This window comes from Watersipora subatra, chromosome 1 (genome assembly GCF_963576615.1).
Source record: "Watersipora subatra chromosome 1, tzWatSuba1.1, whole genome shotgun sequence".
NCBI classification, from domain to species: domain Eukaryota; kingdom Metazoa; phylum Bryozoa; class Gymnolaemata; order Cheilostomatida; family Watersiporidae; genus Watersipora; species Watersipora subatra.
The window spans coordinates 12,252,818-12,272,543 of record NC_088708.1 but is presented as its reverse complement, the minus strand read 5'-3'; the positions used below and the strand labels follow the sequence as shown (position 1 = coordinate 12,272,543).

The 19,726-nt window shown below is 36.4% G+C and overlaps 1 protein-coding gene across 1 annotated transcript; it reads left to right on the top strand.

The window, feature by feature from the left end:
• Positions 1-6,666: 6,666 nt before the first annotated feature.
• On the top strand, positions 6,667-19,162 carry LOC137404851 (krev interaction trapped protein 1-like). The gene is made up of 17 exons (XM_068091082.1): positions 6,667-6,801; positions 8,123-8,370; positions 8,480-8,581; positions 8,747-8,885; positions 9,437-9,610; positions 9,936-10,038; positions 10,912-11,006; positions 11,115-11,252; positions 11,895-12,054; positions 12,144-12,251; positions 13,101-13,211; positions 13,346-13,409; positions 13,912-14,069; positions 14,615-14,781; positions 15,063-15,279; positions 17,240-17,428; positions 18,782-19,162. The coding sequence occupies exons 2-17, from the start codon at positions 8,136-8,138 to the stop codon at positions 18,842-18,844; spliced, it is 2,223 nt and encodes a 740-aa protein (XP_067947183.1). The 5' UTR covers positions 6,667-6,801; positions 8,123-8,135; the 3' UTR covers positions 18,845-19,162.
• The last annotated feature ends 564 nt before the right edge of the window (positions 19,163-19,726 follow it).

Here is a 19,726-nt window from a genome sequence, read left to right as displayed (position 1 = left end):
GCATTCTATCACCTAGAGAGGCACCAACTTTATGAACAGGATTTGAGCTGGAACAAGCCAACAACCAATGCTCTTCTGAGCAAAAACTGAGACTGAGGTCAACCATATCTGAACCATGAAACTTGACAGTTTGATAAAGCTCTGAATGATAGTTTATGTCTAGTTTATTTTTATACTTTTATCTCACCATTACTGTATCACACCTAGAGTAGAATAATACGCTGTGTGTCTATCTGAGTGTCAGACATCCGCGCACCAAATCTGCACGAACTTCAGTTTGCGGAAAACGTTAATAAGCTCTGTTTCAATCTAACAGCTAAACAAAAAAAGTGTGTCACACATGAAGCGACGTTGATTATTAACCACTATTCATCATTGAGTTGAGGTAATTTAATTTCTAATTTATTTCGTCTTAAAGATGTGATTGCACCATTGAAGTTATTCAAATGAAATTAAGACCAATATACGGCTAAAACATCAGCTTCAATTTGATGTTATTTTTGTCTTTTCAGACTAACCCTGTCCAGAGATATAATCGTTTGAATGAGATCATTTTTAAAACGCTCAAGATTCAAGCGGATGCTTTATTCGTTACGTATATAGTGAGCGTATATGAAAAGAGTCGTGAGCTATAAATATATGATCTCTACTTTAGCCAATCATCAGCACAAAATTTTCATATAGGTCATAATAAATGTTATCGCTAGCAAAATGCGTTGTCTGTGATCTCGAAGATCTTCGTCATTAAGGTATTTACTAAATCACTAGGTCGTGCACGCTGCATTGGCACGTTTTATTGACGAACAACAGCATTTTAACAATGCTTCCAGTTCCAGCAAAGGTTACTCAGAGTTTTCTGAGCATCAGGTAGTTAAAGATTGGGGCAGACAGCCTATGGTTAGAGCTGACAGGCGTCAGCAGCGCTATGCTGCAGAGAAAGATAGGAGAATGGAATGGAGGTAAATCTGCCTTTAACTTTGAGTGCCCTATATATATACTATATACTTTGAGTGCCCTATATATATACTATATACTTTGAGTGCCCTATATATATACTATATACTTTGAGTGCCCTATATATATACTATATACTTTGAGTGCCCTATATATATACTATATACTTTGAGTGCCCTATATATATACTATATACTTTGAGTGCCCTATATATATACTATATACTTTGAGTGCCCTATATATATACTATATACTTCGAGTGCCCTATATATATACTAAACTAAAAGTAAAAATTTTACTACTCATGAATGCATTTACTAATCAATAAAATTACAGCTTTGTGCTATCACCAAACATCGTTTTATAACTTTTTTATCACTTCACCTAGCTATAATATTTGCTTCAAATTTTCTTTGGCAGTTTTATGATTAAAATTTATGTTCACTTCTTACTTGTAGAAAGTGAGACAAATGGATTGATCAATGCTCACCTTTAACTCCCAGAAACAAAGCTTTGAATTGTTGGCTTGGCATACTTATGCTTTTGTCAAACATTTGTTCATTTAGTAATTTTACACCCTCAATCTAACTCCCAAATTGAAAGCTTTCAGTAGATACATGTAAAAACGACATATCGATGAATGACATATATTTATCACATTTGTTTTATTGATTACAGGATGTTTATATGGTGTCAGTGTGGAAACTGCCATACACGGAAAAGAGAGACATGAATGTCTGCTGCACAAACCATGATATGTGACATTCTATTTTTCAGACTGGTCTCAAGTGTGTTGAAGAAGTGCAGGAGATTACAAACCTTATAAAACCAGGTCCATTGAGAGTGACCTTTCATAACTACCAACACTACTAAGGTAAGTTTTGTAGCTAATTGCATTTTTATTGCTGATAATTTTACTAGATGTCATATTACTTCCAAGTGACATTCAATAAGTTATCTAAAGATAATAAAAATTTAATATTTTGTTAGTACCTATGTATCCAGACGCGGAGTGTCTAAAGCCATCTGAAAGGCTGCAGGAACATGAGGTGTACAACATGGCATGTAAAGACAGAAGAAATCATGCGCCTACAGATCATTGGTTATTTGGACATACCCAGAAGGACTTACGAGAGCAGAGTGGTAATCACTACCAACCTGAGTATGCAACATGAGAGCTACATGTCTTAGGACCAAAGATGAAGAGGAATATCCAGATACGATACATACAAAATTAGAGAATAACTATTGCTCAATGTGTTGCTGAGTGTATTACACTGTACTACTTCACATTCAATAATTTCTGAACAATTTAGAACAATCACTCAAAATAGAATAGAAGAAAGCCAAAATGGCCATACTTTTAAGACAATAGCTGTTACCAAGTTAGGATTTCTCTTTAAGTAAATCAGTGTTGGTGTCTGATTTCAAACATCTCTATTGATGCTTCTCAGTTATTGTTTTGAAATCCGTTACCATCAAAGATTATTTTCCTTCATTGTCATATTCATTGCATGTTCCTCGTTAATTAGAGATTAAACTTGTATACTGACAAACATCTCGCCTTTCCAACTGGGCCACACTATCTATGGGTCACAATTCTCGTTTACCTAATCTAAATTTCCAATAGCTAGTTCGCTAGCCACAACAAGATAAAATTATAGACAAAACTATTTGTTGACACAAACTTTAGTTACACCATGGCTTTTTTTATTAGCCAGATCAAGTGTATAAAAAGTAAAACCGATTAAAATAAGCGCTGAACTGTCTAAGTGTACATATATATATATATACATGTCTGAAGCACTGTTGCATCATCATTACTTATACACACTACGCTAAGTTTGATATGTGATATACTATTAATACTGTGCCAGAACATTCTAATGATTCATTACTACCGTACTTTTCAGACTATTAACCGCACCCCTATATAAGCCGCATCACTTTTATTTAAAAAAAATGGTAGTAAAACAATACATAGGCCGCACCTTTTGTATAGGCCGCAGAACTCATGACGGTGCTTTTCAACTCGGCTGCAACTTTGCTAGTTAAAACGGAACAGTGCCGTTAGGCACTGTTCCGTATTAACCATTGCATTTTAACCCAATGCCTAACAGAACAGTACCGTTAGGCATTGTTTCGTTTTTTCTTTTACCGCTAGAGGGGCACTAACCGGAGATTCTGGTTAATGCGCCCTAACGATGAATGAAAACACCACAAAATAGCTGCAGCTTTCAAAAAGCCACACAGCTCGAAACATCGGGAAAAAAGTAGCGGCTAATAGTCCGAAAAGTATGGTATATGTAAGCTGTACTAGCTTGATTATAACAAAGCTCATGTTACAGTGAGTAGAGGTTGTAGCCTGTCTCTATTTGAGTTATGTTAATATACTCATGGCAATTGAAAAATATTCATCAGCTTACTTCCGTGAGCGTACATATGCAAATATAAAACAAGGTGAGCTGGACCGCACCAAACCTCTTCTGACACTGATTGAACTAAATTATTCATGCAACGTGCAATTTCCAACGCTTCGTCAGTTTATATCATGTATGGATATTATCATCATTTATGACTGATCACATATAGATGAGGCTTATAGACCACTCAATCAAGTTGACTGGAATTCTTGTTGCGTATCCACAGTTCCAGCTGAGGCGCAAAATGGAGAGGATTTTGGGTGGACCGCTTGATAACAAAACCGATGCAGTTAAAATCAACATTGCCTACATATGGGCTGAAGCTGAACGGCTCATTGAGGCTAGCACTAGTGAGACCACTACTCTTGACTTGACATAGCTATGAAACTTCTGGATCAATTGGCTGACTGTCTTACACATGAACCTTCCTTCAGCGAGGCAAGGGAGAACTTCTACAACATCAAACAACATCTACATGAGAAACAACACAACTACAGACTGTTCTCGATTGATTTTTATAAACAGGCGGAAGTCCCTGACAACACTGATTTTTTGATTGAAGATAAACTGATACACGGGTGTTGCAATGCAGAATGTAAACATAAGCTCATGGCTAAAGCCAAAGACATCAAAGTTCCGAACATCAGGCAACTTCTACAACGATTCAAGCTGTCGATTCTGCAATGAACCATGTTGATGAACTCGAAAAACTTACTCCACAAGTCAACTCAACATACTCCAGAGATCCCACTAGAAAATTGCAGCTGAATGTTAGAGAACAAAAGCCAACATCAAAAACAATCCACTTATAAAACTGCCGGTAAGTCTACTACTAAACACAAATCTTATCCTTGATGTGACAAAAGACTTCATTTTAGAGACCAATGTCGAGCAAAAATGCAATATGCAAATAGTGCAATTATTAAGGTCATTTTGAGAAAGCATGCTTTAAAAAAGTGCAGAGACCCGAAAGCATCAAACATCGAAATACCATAGATGCAAATATTTGTGATGACTGTAAAGACTCATACGATATCAGATCCATAAGAACTGTCAATCTAAATGTAAGCCATTTGAACTACTTACCTCTGTTAATTTTTTTATTTATGCAACTGGCTCATTCCAACAAAACATACAATAATCAAAGGGAAAGTCAACACTGGAGCAATGGTTTCATGCATACCACTGGCAATCTTATCTTCTGTCAGGCTTAGTAAACAGCATATGGAGCCGAGTGACATTGCTCTTCGAGGTGTATCAGGCACAAGCCTAGAGAATTGTGGATATATTGATAGCATGGTGACATGCAATGGCATACACGATAAGGCTAGGTTTTACATCACTTAAGCTGGGTCTGAACTTATTATTGGTATGCGATTCTGTAATAGATTTTGTTTTGTCACTACGCTTCATCATGTATAGTACACAAGGTCTCAGTGCTGAATGTACCGTCTATTTCAGATAATGTCAATTCATTCCCCATCACAAATGAATTTGAAGTCGACTATACTGATTTACAAAGGAAGTGGGGAAAAACATCTAAATCTTGGTAAAAAAAACTGACAATCCACTGGAAGACTTGCAACTCATCTTTCCAAACGCCTTCGATGGCACAGTTAGACAATTTGAGAGAAAACCATTTCTGAAGCTATTTCCAGATGCCAAACCTGTACAACTCAGTCATCCGAGCACTGAGCCCGAATTTCCAGAAATTCAATCTGGTTGAGGAAATATACTCCGACAATGGACCATGCTTTCGTTCAGTACAATTCACCAACTTCTACCAGGAATTAGAAATAGCTCATCAAACATCCAGCCCTCACTATCATCAGGCAAAGAGAAGAGTTGAGAAAGTTATTCAAACAATAAAACAGATATTAAAGAAGGCTAAGAACCCACTAGACATTACACGCGGTCTTAACACATATCCTGACAAACCTATCACAAGTCTACTACCAAGCCTGGCTGAACTGTTCTATAACAGCTGCATCAACACTCACCTTAGCTTCATGCTCAGTTCATCAAAATGACAGATCTTCAAAAGGCAGAATTAGCGACTCGCATATCTGCACATTTGAAACCACAGCAAAATTAATCTAAATCAATCAATCTGGTTCACTGAAGATGGAAACCCCCAATGGAAACTGGGATTTATAGTCGTGTGATCCTGTCTTGACCCCTATTGTGTTATCGGTGAAAATACTAAGAGAAAAGTTCGACAAAATGAGCATGACAACACACCACCTTACCAGTAGTAATCAACGAAAGACAACCATCGCCACAACCAAAAACAACAGCCTAGAAGTAAACACCACCATCGTCTGTCATACTATTTATATCACTGCCCGATCTCGAGTCCAAACCAGCTACTGATGAACCTACTACTACTATACCAGAACCATCTGACATTGTTGAATACATTGTTGAAGTAGGTCACCAGTACATAACCAACATACCACAAGATATGAACAGACGATAAAGAATAAAACATACCCTGATTACGTATATTATTAACATGTTGAGTTTTAAAATGGTTTAAAAGCGGGCATAGTGTATCATGATTACTTATACATACTATGCTAAGTTTGAATTGTGATATTATATTAATACTGTTCCCGAACATTCTAATGGCTCATTGCTATACGTAAGCTGCAAGCTATGTAAGCTGTACTAATTCGGTTATATAAAAAGGTCCTGTTACAGTGAGTCGTTGTTGTAGTTTGTCTCTATTTGAGTTATGTTAATATACTTATGACAATTGGAACATATTCATCAACCTACTTCAGCGAGAGTACATATACAAAACTGACAATACAAAACATTTTTAAACTTCTGAATTTTTTGAGATAATATATTCGAGCTTTGTTAGGATTTCGTTAGTCAGCATCATTTGAGTGCCGATAAAGATGATGAAAGCTATAGGACGAGGCGTGGCTTTCAGAACGTAAGGTGGTCAAGCATGCGAAAACGCTAAGAGTTAATGATCCAATTAAAAAAATAACGTTCAAATGTTTACTTCCGATCTACATATCATTATTTTTAATAACTAATTATTTTTATTTATAAGAGTTAGCATTTGTTGTACGCAAAAATCTTCAAATTTTAACAAATACATAACACGAAAAGGAATCGCTTTATAGCCTGCGCGCAGGTTTTGATATTCGGAACAAAACCATTGGCACAGGAACTCAGTAGTTACAAATGTTTAATCAAAGGCGTTAATGAGCCCATTTATCAATACTTTCAAAGCAGTTCCGCTAGGCTTGGCAAGAGTAGATTTTCCTTGTGATACTAAACGTGTTGTATCATAAAATAAACGTGCCATTCGTTTGTATCTACATCTGCGTAAATTAAAAAAATTGTATGTACTTTTTTTGGGTTAATGTTTAACTTGATATCAATTTCGTGTCACTAAGACCCAAAGGTTAGTACTGATCATGAAGCTTTTACATCTCTAATGCCTTGAAAGCAATGTCGTTGCTGATCTTGCTTTATAAAACTATATTTTAGAAGTAATGCAATTTACAATAAGATGTAAATAATTCTAGAAAGTGATCCATCCTTCTGCATTGAACACTTCTTTCTCCTCAATACAATGAGCAAATATGATACTGGATTGATTATATTGACTGCATCTCTCTGGCATATTTTACTATTTTTAGAAATTTTACTAATACAAAGCAGTTTGGTTGTTTTACATTTAGACAATTTTGTGAAGGAAACGCCATTTTCGTCCTCCAAAAATGGCGTTTTCTGTACGTTTCCAACTTTGCCAATGTTTGGTTCCAACTTACATATCTGATACACAAATGTTTGCATTTATAAATAGTTCATGTTCGTTTACTCTCATAGTCATTCTCAATAATATTTGTGGAAATGAAATAATTTGTTACATGTATAGTATAGTAAAATAACACATGTAACAACAGCATATCCTGTTTGAAAGCTTGTCTATCGTCCTTGAACTAATTTGTGACAGGCACTCATTGATACTGAAATTTATTCTCTTTAGTCATGTTCTTTGAGTCGCAATGATGTTGTTACAATATCTTTGAACATGGCGGTGGATTTGAAGATTATGGTATAGTAGCATTGAGAAAAACTGACATAGGTAATTTAGCGCAAACCTACAATATTATGGCAGCTTGTTTTTGGAAATGCATTGTAAATAGCAATAGTGTACAGGTATATGAACGTATTATTTTAAATTAACGGGAGACTCTCATTGAAATCTAGCTCTATTATAGGAGAACGTTTCAATTACATTTAAATGAGCTATTCATTGTAATCAATGTACTATCAGCATAGAGTGTAAGGAGGAAAATACGTAGTCTGTTTCTGGTCTTTTGGTGCGATTGAGTCTTAGCAAAAGTCAACAACACATTGTTTTTCTATACAAGAAATGAAGTAAAAATGTCATGTATCATCTTATGTAGCAGTGTGTGAGTAAGATATATATATTATATATACATGTAGTATCAGTCAGACATATCAGTCTTTTATACAAGTTAATAGTATTACATAATTTGCTATGCGGTCTAAACTTTCATTTGTTGTAAAAGTATGGTCCACTAATATTTAAGCGTAATATTCCGAGTTTAGGATTTCAATCTTTGGCTATAATTTAATTCCTTAGGTGAGAGGGATTTTATGTTTGTTCAAAAGCTATAGATTGAAGTAATTCAGTCAAAAGGCTGTAGTCATATTGGCATGTTTGACTTCATACTGGTTTAGTTCTCTTTTAGAACACTCATGTAGATGGAAGGAGTTGATGTGCATCTCGCTGTCATACGACCGAAACCTTTCCACAGACCTCCTAAGAATGAATTTCAGGCAAATTTCTATGATATACTGTTGCTGGAGATTGCTCATAATGAATCAAGATTGCTAAAGGGTCTGCCACAAGTTTCTGTGCCGTATCAAGAAGACCCTAGAGTGAAGGTTGTTGACTTTTTGTATTATCTTACGGGTGCGGATAGAGGAGGCCTTCGAGGTAGGAAGATAGCGCTGCCAATGCAGTGTGTTCTTGAATAAGTCGATTTTTCGTTTCTTATTTTCAATGTATATAAAAGAGATAGTTTATTTGCTGATACATGTTGTAGCGTTGAGGTCTGTCTATGTGCCTCCTAATGACGATGAACCCATCTCCAACAAAAAGGAAGTATCAAGAGCGGCACTATATTGCCTTATAGTTGACTCTGCGGGTAGGAAGCTTTTTAACTACAACCCTTAACCTGACACTCTGCAATGTTACATGGGAGTTGTTTGCTCCATTTTATAAGCTATGTCTCCATCATTATTTTGGTTTTCTTTTGTTAGTTCTGCACTTCATTTGGCTCAATGTGCTCAAAGTTATGTTGTATGCGTAGATAAACTCAATCAACACGTTGTGGATCAAATCGCTACGCTGCCAGGATTCTATGACCTCAACCACATGTTTGAATCAGTCAAGGCCGGACAAAATGTCTTCACAAGGCCTGCCAATATAATGCTCATCCGTCTTCAATGGTACTTATTTTTGTCTGCTTTTACTTAGCTAGTGAAGCCATTGCAGGAAAGATAAACCAAGACTGCAGTTTCAGTTCAATCATTAATTGGCCTTCCATAACAAGTTTGTAATTTTTAGTGTGACATGGTTGAAGGGGAGAAAAATTCAAGCTTTTCACTGAGGTGTTGAATGCTGACATATCAATAACACGACCAGGGTTTATATTCATTGAAGTTGGTTACTTTTACATTACACTCATATTTTGTAATGTTTTCTTTCAGTTGGGCCTATAGCAAGAGGTTGCTGCAGTGTGGTCTTACGTTACTACTAGTGTGTTCTCAATTACACAAGTCAGTATGTTTGTATTGCTCACCTTTTTCATTATAAGCCAAACCTTATCATCTTCTTATCACTGGCTAAAGTTTATGCTGTAGTTTGTTTGTGATTTTATAAAGCGTTTGATCACAAGCAAACTAGATTATTTCAACACGAGGTAAGGCATAATTTGAGGGAGTAAAGAGCGCTGACTTCTAGTACCCGAGACAATAAAACTATGAATGATTAATTTTAGCTGGTTGGTAGAAAGTCAGAATAGACCTGACTTCATACAAGGCCTGCTGCGCAAATCACCTCAGGACAGATTAGTCATGGCTGTAGACAATCCCTGCTATATCGCAAGAAATAAACCTCTCATCAAGATGTTTAGGAATATTCGAGGGTCGTTTCAAGAGACTCTGTCAGAGCGGTAGGAAAGTTGATTGTTTACATTAATATTACTCATCCTGACATCGTGACCAGTTCATTGCTCCCGTAATAACACTACCTAACATCCATTTTTAACTTTTTTGAGCATTTCCTGTACTCACCAACCTCAACAATGATATTGATTTTGCCTGTGCAAGTTTGACATACCGCTCATATCACAATATTAAAATACGCTGGTCCCCAGGCTATTTTTGATCTTTACTTCAACAGCAATTTGCTTTAGGTAAATTAGTATGTATCATCTGATGCATGTCTGGAGATGTATAGTATAAAGATTGGTGATTGATCATCTCTTCTCGCTGTAGATGTACTGCCAATGAAGCCTTCACCAAGATGATGTCTATAGAAAAATGTGATAAAGTTGTTATTAACCCCCTGTTTGGGTCTGGCCTTCAATACAAGCACAGGGTAAGTTTACCCTTTAATACCAGCACAGGGTGAGTTTACCCTTTAATCAAACTATAGCACCAGCTCCAGTAGATTTGATATGACATCAGCTCCAGTGGATATGGTATGACACCAGCTTTATTAGATATGGTATGACGCCAGCTCTATTGGATATGGTATGACACCAGCTCTATTGGATATGGTATGATACCAGCTCTATTGGATATGGTGTAACGCCAGCTCTAGCGGATATTGTATGACACCAGCTCCAGTGGATATGGTATGAAACCAGCTCTATTGGATATGGTATGACACCAGCTCTATTGGATATGGTATGACACCAGCTTTATTGGATATGGTGTAACGCCAGTTTTATTGAATATGGTATGACGCCAGCTCTAGCGGATATTGTATGACACCAGCTCCAGTGGATATGGTATGACAACAGCTCCAGTGGATATGGTATGACAACTGCCATGGGTAGTTTTTTATTTGTTCTCTGTAACAGCTGTTCATCTGTGTACAAAAATTAAACTACAGTCAGTTTGAGTGTTGAGAGATTGATCAAAGGTTTCTCCTTCTGAGGTGATTCACCTGAATCATTCAGCTGTGAATATATACGCTTCATTAGGTAGTTATAGAGATCATTTAAAAACTCATATTTCCTGAGGTGGCCATTATATAAGGGGCGAGAGTTTTCTAGCCCTGCCCTCCCTTCTTTGTGCGTGTCACGGGTAAAACATTAGCATTGCTACATTTTATGTGTGCGCAGATCACTCAATCGTTAATTCCTACACCAACCTGTAATTGATTGTTTCACAGTCACACAATGTGTCATGTTATATCTACATACAGAAGTCCAAGCTGTCATACCTGTTCTTCTCTGAATTGTAGGTAGATGCATACTCTGTAAACAGCTATTGGGGCTGTGGCAAACCAGATATTACTAAAATACGGCTAGCAGCAGCCTGTATGGTTAGTCGACCGAGGTGGGTCACTTTTACTAGACGATATTCATTTATGTCAATGTATTCATGCAGCCTTCAATGTGTCGAGTTGTTATTTATTAGATCTATTGAACAGATATCTTTTTGTAGTGTTTTGGCCGATGACTACCCCTTACACAAGTTGGCATATGAGGGTGATGCCAGACAGATCACAGCACACCTCAAGCTAGGATATTCAGCTAACAAAAGAGACCCATACTCATGGCTGCCTATTCACTACGCAGCATGGTATGTTCTGAAAGGCTATAAAGTGATATGTTGATCTATGGGAAACAGGTGTAAGCATGAGAACGAAGTGGTGTGAGCCTGAGAACAAAGCGGTGTGTGAGCCTAAGAACCAAGTGAGTTGTACAATGATATGGTGTGTTATAGAGAGCTAGTGTGAGTTGCACAGTGATATAGTGTGTTATAGAGAGCTGGTGTGAGTTGTACAATGATATGGTGTGTTATAGAGAGCTGGTGTGCGTTGTACACTGATATGGTGTGTTATAGAGAGCTGGTGTGAGTTGCACAGTGATATAGTGTGTTATAGAGAGCTAGTGTGAGTTGTACAGGGATATGCTGTGTTATAGAGCTGGTGTGAGTTGTACAATGATATGGTGTGCTATAGAGAGTCGGTGTGAGTTGTACAATGATATAGTGTGTTATAGAGAGCTGGTGTGAGTTGCACAGTGATATAGTGTATTATAGAGAGCTAGTGTGGGTTGTACAATGATATGGTGTGTTATAGAGAGCTGGTGTGAGTTGTCCAATGATATGGTGTGTTATAGAGAGCTGATGTGAGTTGTACAATGATATGGTGTGTTATAGAGAGCTAGGTAAATCAGGTCTGGAGGTTGCTGTTACATGCCTGTTTACCTCATTGCGTAGGTTTGGTAGAGTGGAAGCATGCAAAGCACTTATAACCACTGGTCGCTGCTCACCTAACGCTGTCACTGATGTAGACTGCTGGACTCCGTTACACCACGCCGCTCTTAATGGCCAAAGATATGTCATAGAATTTTTATTGTCTCTGGACACAATCGATGTGGTAGGTACTGCTATGGTACACGACTAATTGCAATGTTAATGATGATATTCTCATGCCGGGCATACACTGCCTTCTCTTATGTTTTGTAGAATGCGTTGGATAGCAAAAAGCAGGTCGCCCTCAACCTATGTGAGCACTCACAACAACCAAAGTTTGTTAAGTGTACAGAAATTCTCAAATCAGCAATGGACAAGCCTGTGAGTGTGTTGCCATTTTACTAGTATCACTATTGTTGCGCCACAGAATCTTTACTATACTCCTTTGTAGCGTATGACACGTTAGGATTCAATGGTGTAATAATCTAATGGGTATAAAGTTTCGACTTATATACCCTACAGGACAATATTATTCACAAAGTCATATTTCGCGAAATTTGTCTTTTCACGCATTTTCGTGAACTATTTTGTTCGCGGATGAACACATATGCGAATAAATTAATCTGTGAATCCAGCTAGCAATAGAGTATAAAACCTTCACATGCGTATAGCACATGTTTAACTTTTTACATGACTTCTTTATTCGATATGTGATCGTATCTGCAAATCATATACATACCATAATGTTTAAACCAGAGTCATGATTGTCTATTTCATCAACTTCAGTATCAGAAGTTGTTGGAGGCGACTTCACAGTGAAAAACTGCAAGAGCGACTTTTGACGACTACATGCTGAATTCAGAAGAAATCGTTATAACCTTGAATAATTTTGTAAAGAATTGCCATGCATTGGCAATGGGTGCAATTTTAACACCCGACAATGGTTACAATAAAATTTGGAACTCAGTTAAGTTTACTGACTACGCCTGGCCATAAGTTTTTAATTTCATATAGTAGTTACTCTTTCCTATTCTTTTAAGAAAAGAGCCAACAACTCTAATTATTTGCGAATTTTAACCATTTGTGGAATTGTCTGTCCGTGAATTCACGAATTTATAAATCCATCAAATGATATCATCCTGTAGGGTAATAAAATCTAACATCAAGTGTGTTGTGTCATGTTACAGAGTTCTATAGCGATATAATGGTGTAATTTGTATATAATTTCAGTATCCAATAATACATGTATATTTAATGGACAAGGATGAGTCATACAAAGCTCTGAATCTTGTGTCAAATGGGAACACCACTGTAATACAATTACATCAGCAGATGATGAAGGTATTGTACATTTGAGATTACTGCTGTATGCTCTCTATACGTGCTATTACATCGTCTAAATTTGTGGAGGTTGTACAATTTATATGCATTTATATACTTTTGAACTATTGTTGTAAGGCTGTGCCTCGTTTTAGGAGCTCATTCTACCCAAGCAATATGAACATTTCTTCACAATCTGGATATCTAGTCCATGTCTCCGTGAGTTATTCGCTGTGTTATTACTTTATTCAACATTTCACGCAACTTCTGTTCAGTTCCGAGTTAGCACTAACAGGCTTTTATTATTAAAAGAGAATTATTAATTAGCTATGTTACACCACTCGCTCTCTTTCCTCTAGTCAGCTGGTACATAATGTTACAATTTGTTGAGCTACAAATACATACATTGTTCATGGCGGTTGGCATATAGAATTCTATTCAATGTCAGAGAGGTCATAATAGCTTGTCGGTGCTGATGGGATCCTATGATTTTATTTCTTCTGTAATGACATCAAAGATGGAAGTTTACCTGTACTGTATACCAAGTCCTACACCATCATACATTTTAGAATAGTTTAATTCTACAACTTAATGTAAACTTTGGACCTTTCTGTGCATACATCTATATGTACTTGCCTCTATGCATAGATATCAATATGTATGTACTTGTATTGGTGTACCCATCTATCCAATTGTGAATGCATATGTATACGTTTGACAGAGTTGCAGTTGAAAAGGGAGCACCTACCAGTGCAGCAGCTGAAAGACTGGGAGACGCAGGTGAGAACACTGACTGACTGTGAGAATCCAGCAGCAGAGATTCCTAGGCTTGTCTGGAGGAGGGATGTTCGATTAGGTGTCAACCATGAACTGCACACAGTAAGTTCTGAACTCGTATACGCTTGTTTCGGCTTTCTTTAGATTCATCTGTACCTGTTTAATCCTGCTCTGGATTTATCTGTACCTGTTTACTCTTTTTATGGATTCATCTGTACCTGTTTCCTCCTTCTGGATTTATCTGTACCTGTTTACTCATTTTATGGATTCATCTGTACCTGTTTCCTCCTTCTCTGGATTTATCTGTACCTGTTTACTCTTTTATGGATTCATCTGTACCTGTTTACTCCTTCTCTGGATTTATCTGTACCTGTTTACTTCTTTTATGGATTCATCTGTACCTGTTTACTCCTTCTCTGGATTTATCTGTACCTGTTTACTCTTTTTTATGGATTCATCTGTACATGTTTCAACCTTTTCTGGATTTATTTGTTCTTATTTCAACTTTTTTTTGGATTTATCTACATTTGTTTGTATCTTCCTTGGATTTATCTACACTTGCTTTACCTTTGCGAATGAGTAGTCCAGTATAAACGACTAGTGATATATTGGTTAGGCATGTTATTGATGTTTCGATGCTTTTCTAGCTTAAAAATCCAAACGCTATTCGTCTTCTTTATGAGGAAGCCTACCACAACTATATCAACGCTTTCTATCCTTGTGATGAAGCTGATGCTCTCAGGCTAGCGGCCATTCTCATGGTTCTGAGGCTTGGAGAGTTTGAGCCAACCAAAGCAAAACATTATCTCTCTAAGTAAGTTTGGAGTTGTCTTATGTCAGCTTTAATAACAACATGCATGTATGTATTTACTCGTATCACTTTTCATGATAAAATTATATTTTGTGCAGACTCAATAAAAAAAACTGTAAAAGTGTCATATGTTGATTGTAAGTCCGTACATAGCTCAGTAAATATCCTTGGCATTCGCAGTTCATCAACACCTTAGAGTTAAGCAGGCATGTGTTTCAGCCAATAAGATCATTCTGATATGGAATGTTCTGGAAAATCGATTGACATTGGTTATGTGTGTTTAGTGATCTCAACCTCCAGTCCATAGTGCCCTTCACCCAGCTGCGCTACAAAACTAGTTGGGTGCAGAAGATCTTTAACCAATACAAGAAGATCAGCAGTGACGTGCAGGTCGACGGAAAGCTAGTCAAGCAGGAGCGCATGCAGTATAACTTTTTACTCATCTGCTGGAATCTGACTGTTTATGGCTCAGCATTCTTTGACGCTACGCAAGTTGGAAAGGTATTTGAAGATATTTAAGGGAAGGAAGATGCTACTAGATTTAGGCTGTCATACTTGTTTTTGTGTCCAATGTAGTACAGAGGTGGAGTTTCTCAAAGACTGATTTTATCAATGAGGCAATATCATTTCTACAATCTGAATTGCTACTTGAGTTGGGTTCAATAGCATTCGCATGCTGTTTGTTAGCCATCTTGCCTTGCGTCTGCTGCTTGCTCATTTATGGTTCGAAGTACAAGTATTTCCTTTCATTTCAAAAACAGACTCGAGCATTTATTGGAAATAACAGTTATTGGTGTTTACAAATTAGTAGGAAGTTGTCTGATCATTAAACACTCAAACCAAGAGATTATTAAAATATTGGTGTAGATGCGCATTAGAGTAAGTTAGATGAACTGTGATGAAATACCGCATAACGAGTTATCTGCTCTTTTTCAATGATGAAATTGAAAGAAGACAACTTTTATGTGTTTTATAGTTACCTACTCATTTTGTGATGTACCGTAAAACCTCTAATTAAACACCACCTCCATTTGACCGCCACTTTGACATTCTTTGATCTTTATGAACCCATAATATCAATTGATCAGTGCAAAAGATCAATGATCAGTAAAAAAAGTGTCTACAAAATTGTATTCCTAATAATCGTTTATATCAATAACAATTAACTCTCTCGTTGCCAACTCCAAGGCTTTTTTCATTAAAACTTCAAAAGCAACACCTTAAAAATAATTAATAACTGTATCAAACTAATATAAGTTCTTTGTTTAACGTCGTCTCGATACTTGAAGTATATAAAAACAGTTTACATTTGGCGATGATGGTATATGAACGAATAGTTTTAGGCTAAAAGTTGTGCTTAACACGCATGCGGCTGAAAGTTTATCATTGCATGTATTTGTGCGAAATGCACTCGTAAAAGTTTTGCTTTGCTAAAAAAATTGCTTCAACAGTAATATCGGCTAGTTCAGCAGTGCAGAAGAAAAGTTGAGGTCAGTAGAAAGTATTGAACAACCAGAAGATGTTCGTTTCATCAAAAGCAACAATCAGAACGCCACTGGCCAAGCAAATGATGCAAATATTTTTGTTTCAAAAACGTTGATTTTTGTTTCTGCATGCATTATAAGTATGATTCGTTTATGTCACTTGTTCATGAATATACATATATTTGTAGCATTTGATAGATTATTATTATATAATTTATAAATTTGCAGATTTATACCATATTGTTTGATAGCATCATTGTGGTAATTTGACCTTACAATGGATCGACACTCGTAACTCCTCTTCTATTGCACATAAAAAGCTAGTTTTGGCTGCAAACTGTTGCAACCATATTAATGATTGCTGGTAGCTTCATGCAGCATTGTTAAATATAGTTATAAAATATACATGTCTTCTAATTTAGAGTGAACTAGAAATTGAAAGCTCCAACAAATAGCAAAGCGGAACACAGGCTATAATATCATCACGGGTTAATTGCAAGCAATAGATATCAACCGGTAGAGATATTTCTCGGCTTTTCAATGCGTATTTATTAAGAGATCTTTGACAAATTAGAGGTAATTTAAGAAATTTATTGCGTCCAAAGGGTTAATGGTTCGCTCTGCCGGAAAGAAAGGGTAAAATATAGACAACATTTGCTTTACCTGTGAAAGGTCTAAATTTATCGTCCCAAAATTCTGACGAGTCATTCGAAAAATACAACGCCAGCCTCTATTTGAATGCCACCTCTATTTGACCGCCACTATAGAAGGGTTGAAAAGTATTCTCGAACTATTCGATGACCTACTGCCTAAATTTGTTAAAAACTCTTCGGTGAAAGAGTCATAAATATTTTATTAAAATGCAATATTCACTAGTATTAACACTATAACTGTGATTAATAGTTGATATTTCCATATGACTGTGCGTATCGTACTGAGATTAGTAGTGGAGGTCTAGCAAGAAGTCCATGCTGTAGAACAACAAGAGTACACCTATGATTATCGGAGTAAACGACCTTGGCATACACGCCATACTAAGAGACACAAAGCAGATGCAGCATAGTTTTAAGTTTGACCAGATTGACTGGCTGCAGAAGAAGGATGAACCAGCGCTGGAGGTCAAGATCCGTTCCAATAACAGAGTTCTGATTTTTAGGACAAAACAGGTATTTCTACTTATTTTAAACTACCAGCCTTGTGTTGATATGAAGGAGCTAACCTATCATCATTATTAAGTTTTGATTCGCAACTTTTGCGTTTGAACCATTTTGTGAACATGCAGAAAAGAACTTCCTTTGACTTCTCTAACCATTTCAAGTCAACGTCAGATATTTATAAAACAGTAAGTGTTATGATGCAGTCGGTAATCCAAATGTCATTATGCAATGGCTGTTGCAAGCCTACACAATTAATGCTAGGAGACCTTTAGTCATTGATGCTCGTCTCATAAGAAAAATGAATCAATCACCGGCACCAGGTCAAATTTAACATACAACTTTTAATTTTTAACATATAAAAGTTAATTTTAAATAAGTTTATTTTTAAAGAGTCCATCACTCTTATTAATCTTTCACTTCTGGAGAAGATAAAGTTGCTCTCTATTAATTTTGTTTTGCTCAATTGCTTGCTGTTTGAGCATCTGGGGAATGGTTTTTAATTTTATATTTTTAACTGCAACAATATGCACTTCCTCAAGGTTGCAGACTGCATTACCTCACGTCCACAGATTCGCATCGCTAATTTAACAAGCATTTATTTGATTTCTGTTGTATGTGATAAGTCAATACCGGTACAGTTGCTGATTATCTATTCATTTTGGCATTCCGAAAGACATTTGACCAGCTTTTATCACTAATTTATGGCACCTACCGAAATAAGATTCTGTTTGCTAATTCTATTGGTTGAAAGTAGACCAATGAGCTTTTAAACACATTATTATGACTAATGGAGTTCTAATTATGCGGTTTTATACCAAATCAAGCGTGCATGACAGGCATGCTTCTAGCACAAGGATTTTGGCACATATTTGTTAATGCTCATAAAGTTTAATTTGACAACGTTTAAAATGGACTTAGATGCCAGGTGCCATCACAAAGGTACCTGGAGTCACTTCGCATGACTAGAACAAGCCAAGATGCTTTTGCTCAGATGTTTTGTTATATCAGCCTTGGGATTTATATTAGCCTTATATTAGCCTTAGCCTTTATATCAGCCCAGTATATCGCTATTGATTACTGTTTCTGTAAAACCTACCTCTCAGGCTGTAGCAAAATTGATATCAGTTTGGGAGAATTTTGCATTAAACTTAATTCAGATGATTTATCTGCTCTTGCCTTAATGTGTGGTCATGGAACACATGCTGCCGTCTTCCTACTAAAATAACACATTTTATTCATATCTGTAATCTCCCGGCTAATACATTTGATAAGATAGTTGGTCTCCCTTGTTTATTAAAAGATGTTCCATGCTGGTATCGCACATCGATTTTCAATTAATATATGAAAACTTTTAAATTTTAGGCATCTCTGGTGTGCTCTCTGATGAAACGTCTATCAGACATCAACATCGCACGGGCTAAATAGAGCAACATCTATTTCTATACGATAGTCAAGTTTGTAATGACAATGCAATTTTGTTATTTATATGCAAAATATTATCATAGCTTTTATAATTATATTTCATCGTTATTTTCACTCTCTCTCTCTCGCCGATATTGACATCTTTTTTGCCACAAGCATATTTACTGTACTAACCTCGTTTCCTGTTAGGATGTTGCTACGGCTTCTGCTCACAACTTCTTGGTGTCTTTCCTCCTGTTTATATAAACTTCTATATTTGTGCCAAAGATTGCTTAGCTAGATAATTTATATGCAATATGTCTGAGCATCTAATGTATGCTTATCAGCTATATTTATATCAAAAATATAAATATTATAGATAGTATTTTTATACAAATTTAGTTTTAGTCTGAACTCAATAAAACAGGCACTTGCTAACATGGAAGCTACCAGGTATAGTAAGGAAGCTAATCTTCCCTTTTCTTATGCTCACAAAAAATAAGACGATTTTTTTCGATAATATTATGCAATTTGGGTTGGTTGCCCTATTCTCTTAATATTTGCAACATTAAAGCTAGTTGTAAGGATATCGCATCTAGTTTGAAGTTAGATCGGATGGAGTAACCTTGGTCAGGCGTCGGCTAGTGAACAACTGCTAGTCATAATTTCATGTACAGAATAAGAGTCTCGAGGAAGCAGTTCTCATGAAATCAAGGTAAATAAGCTTTTTTATCCAGCCAAGTTGTTGATATTACTCCTAGACTATTTTAATCAGTCTGATCGCTACAATTGACAGCCAATAAATATGTTAAAACCACTCAGACACGACTAGAGTCATGCACGCACTTGGCTCACACCTATGTTCGAGTGATGTGTCAGCCTGAACCAGTTTAGTCTTGCTTTTGT

Coding starts and splice junctions, on each gene's coding strand:
- LOC137404851 (XM_068091082.1), top strand. CDS start 8,136: ATGGAAGGAGTTGATGTGCATCTCGCTGTCATACGACCGAAACCTTTC. Junction 10,039..10,911: donor GCCTTCAATACAAGCACAGG/GTAAGTTTACCC, acceptor TCTGAATTGTAG/GTAGATGCATACTCTGTAAA. Junction 15,280..17,239: donor ACGCTACGCAAGTTGGAAAG/GTATTTGAAGAT, acceptor TCCATGCTGTAG/AACAACAAGAGTACACCTAT.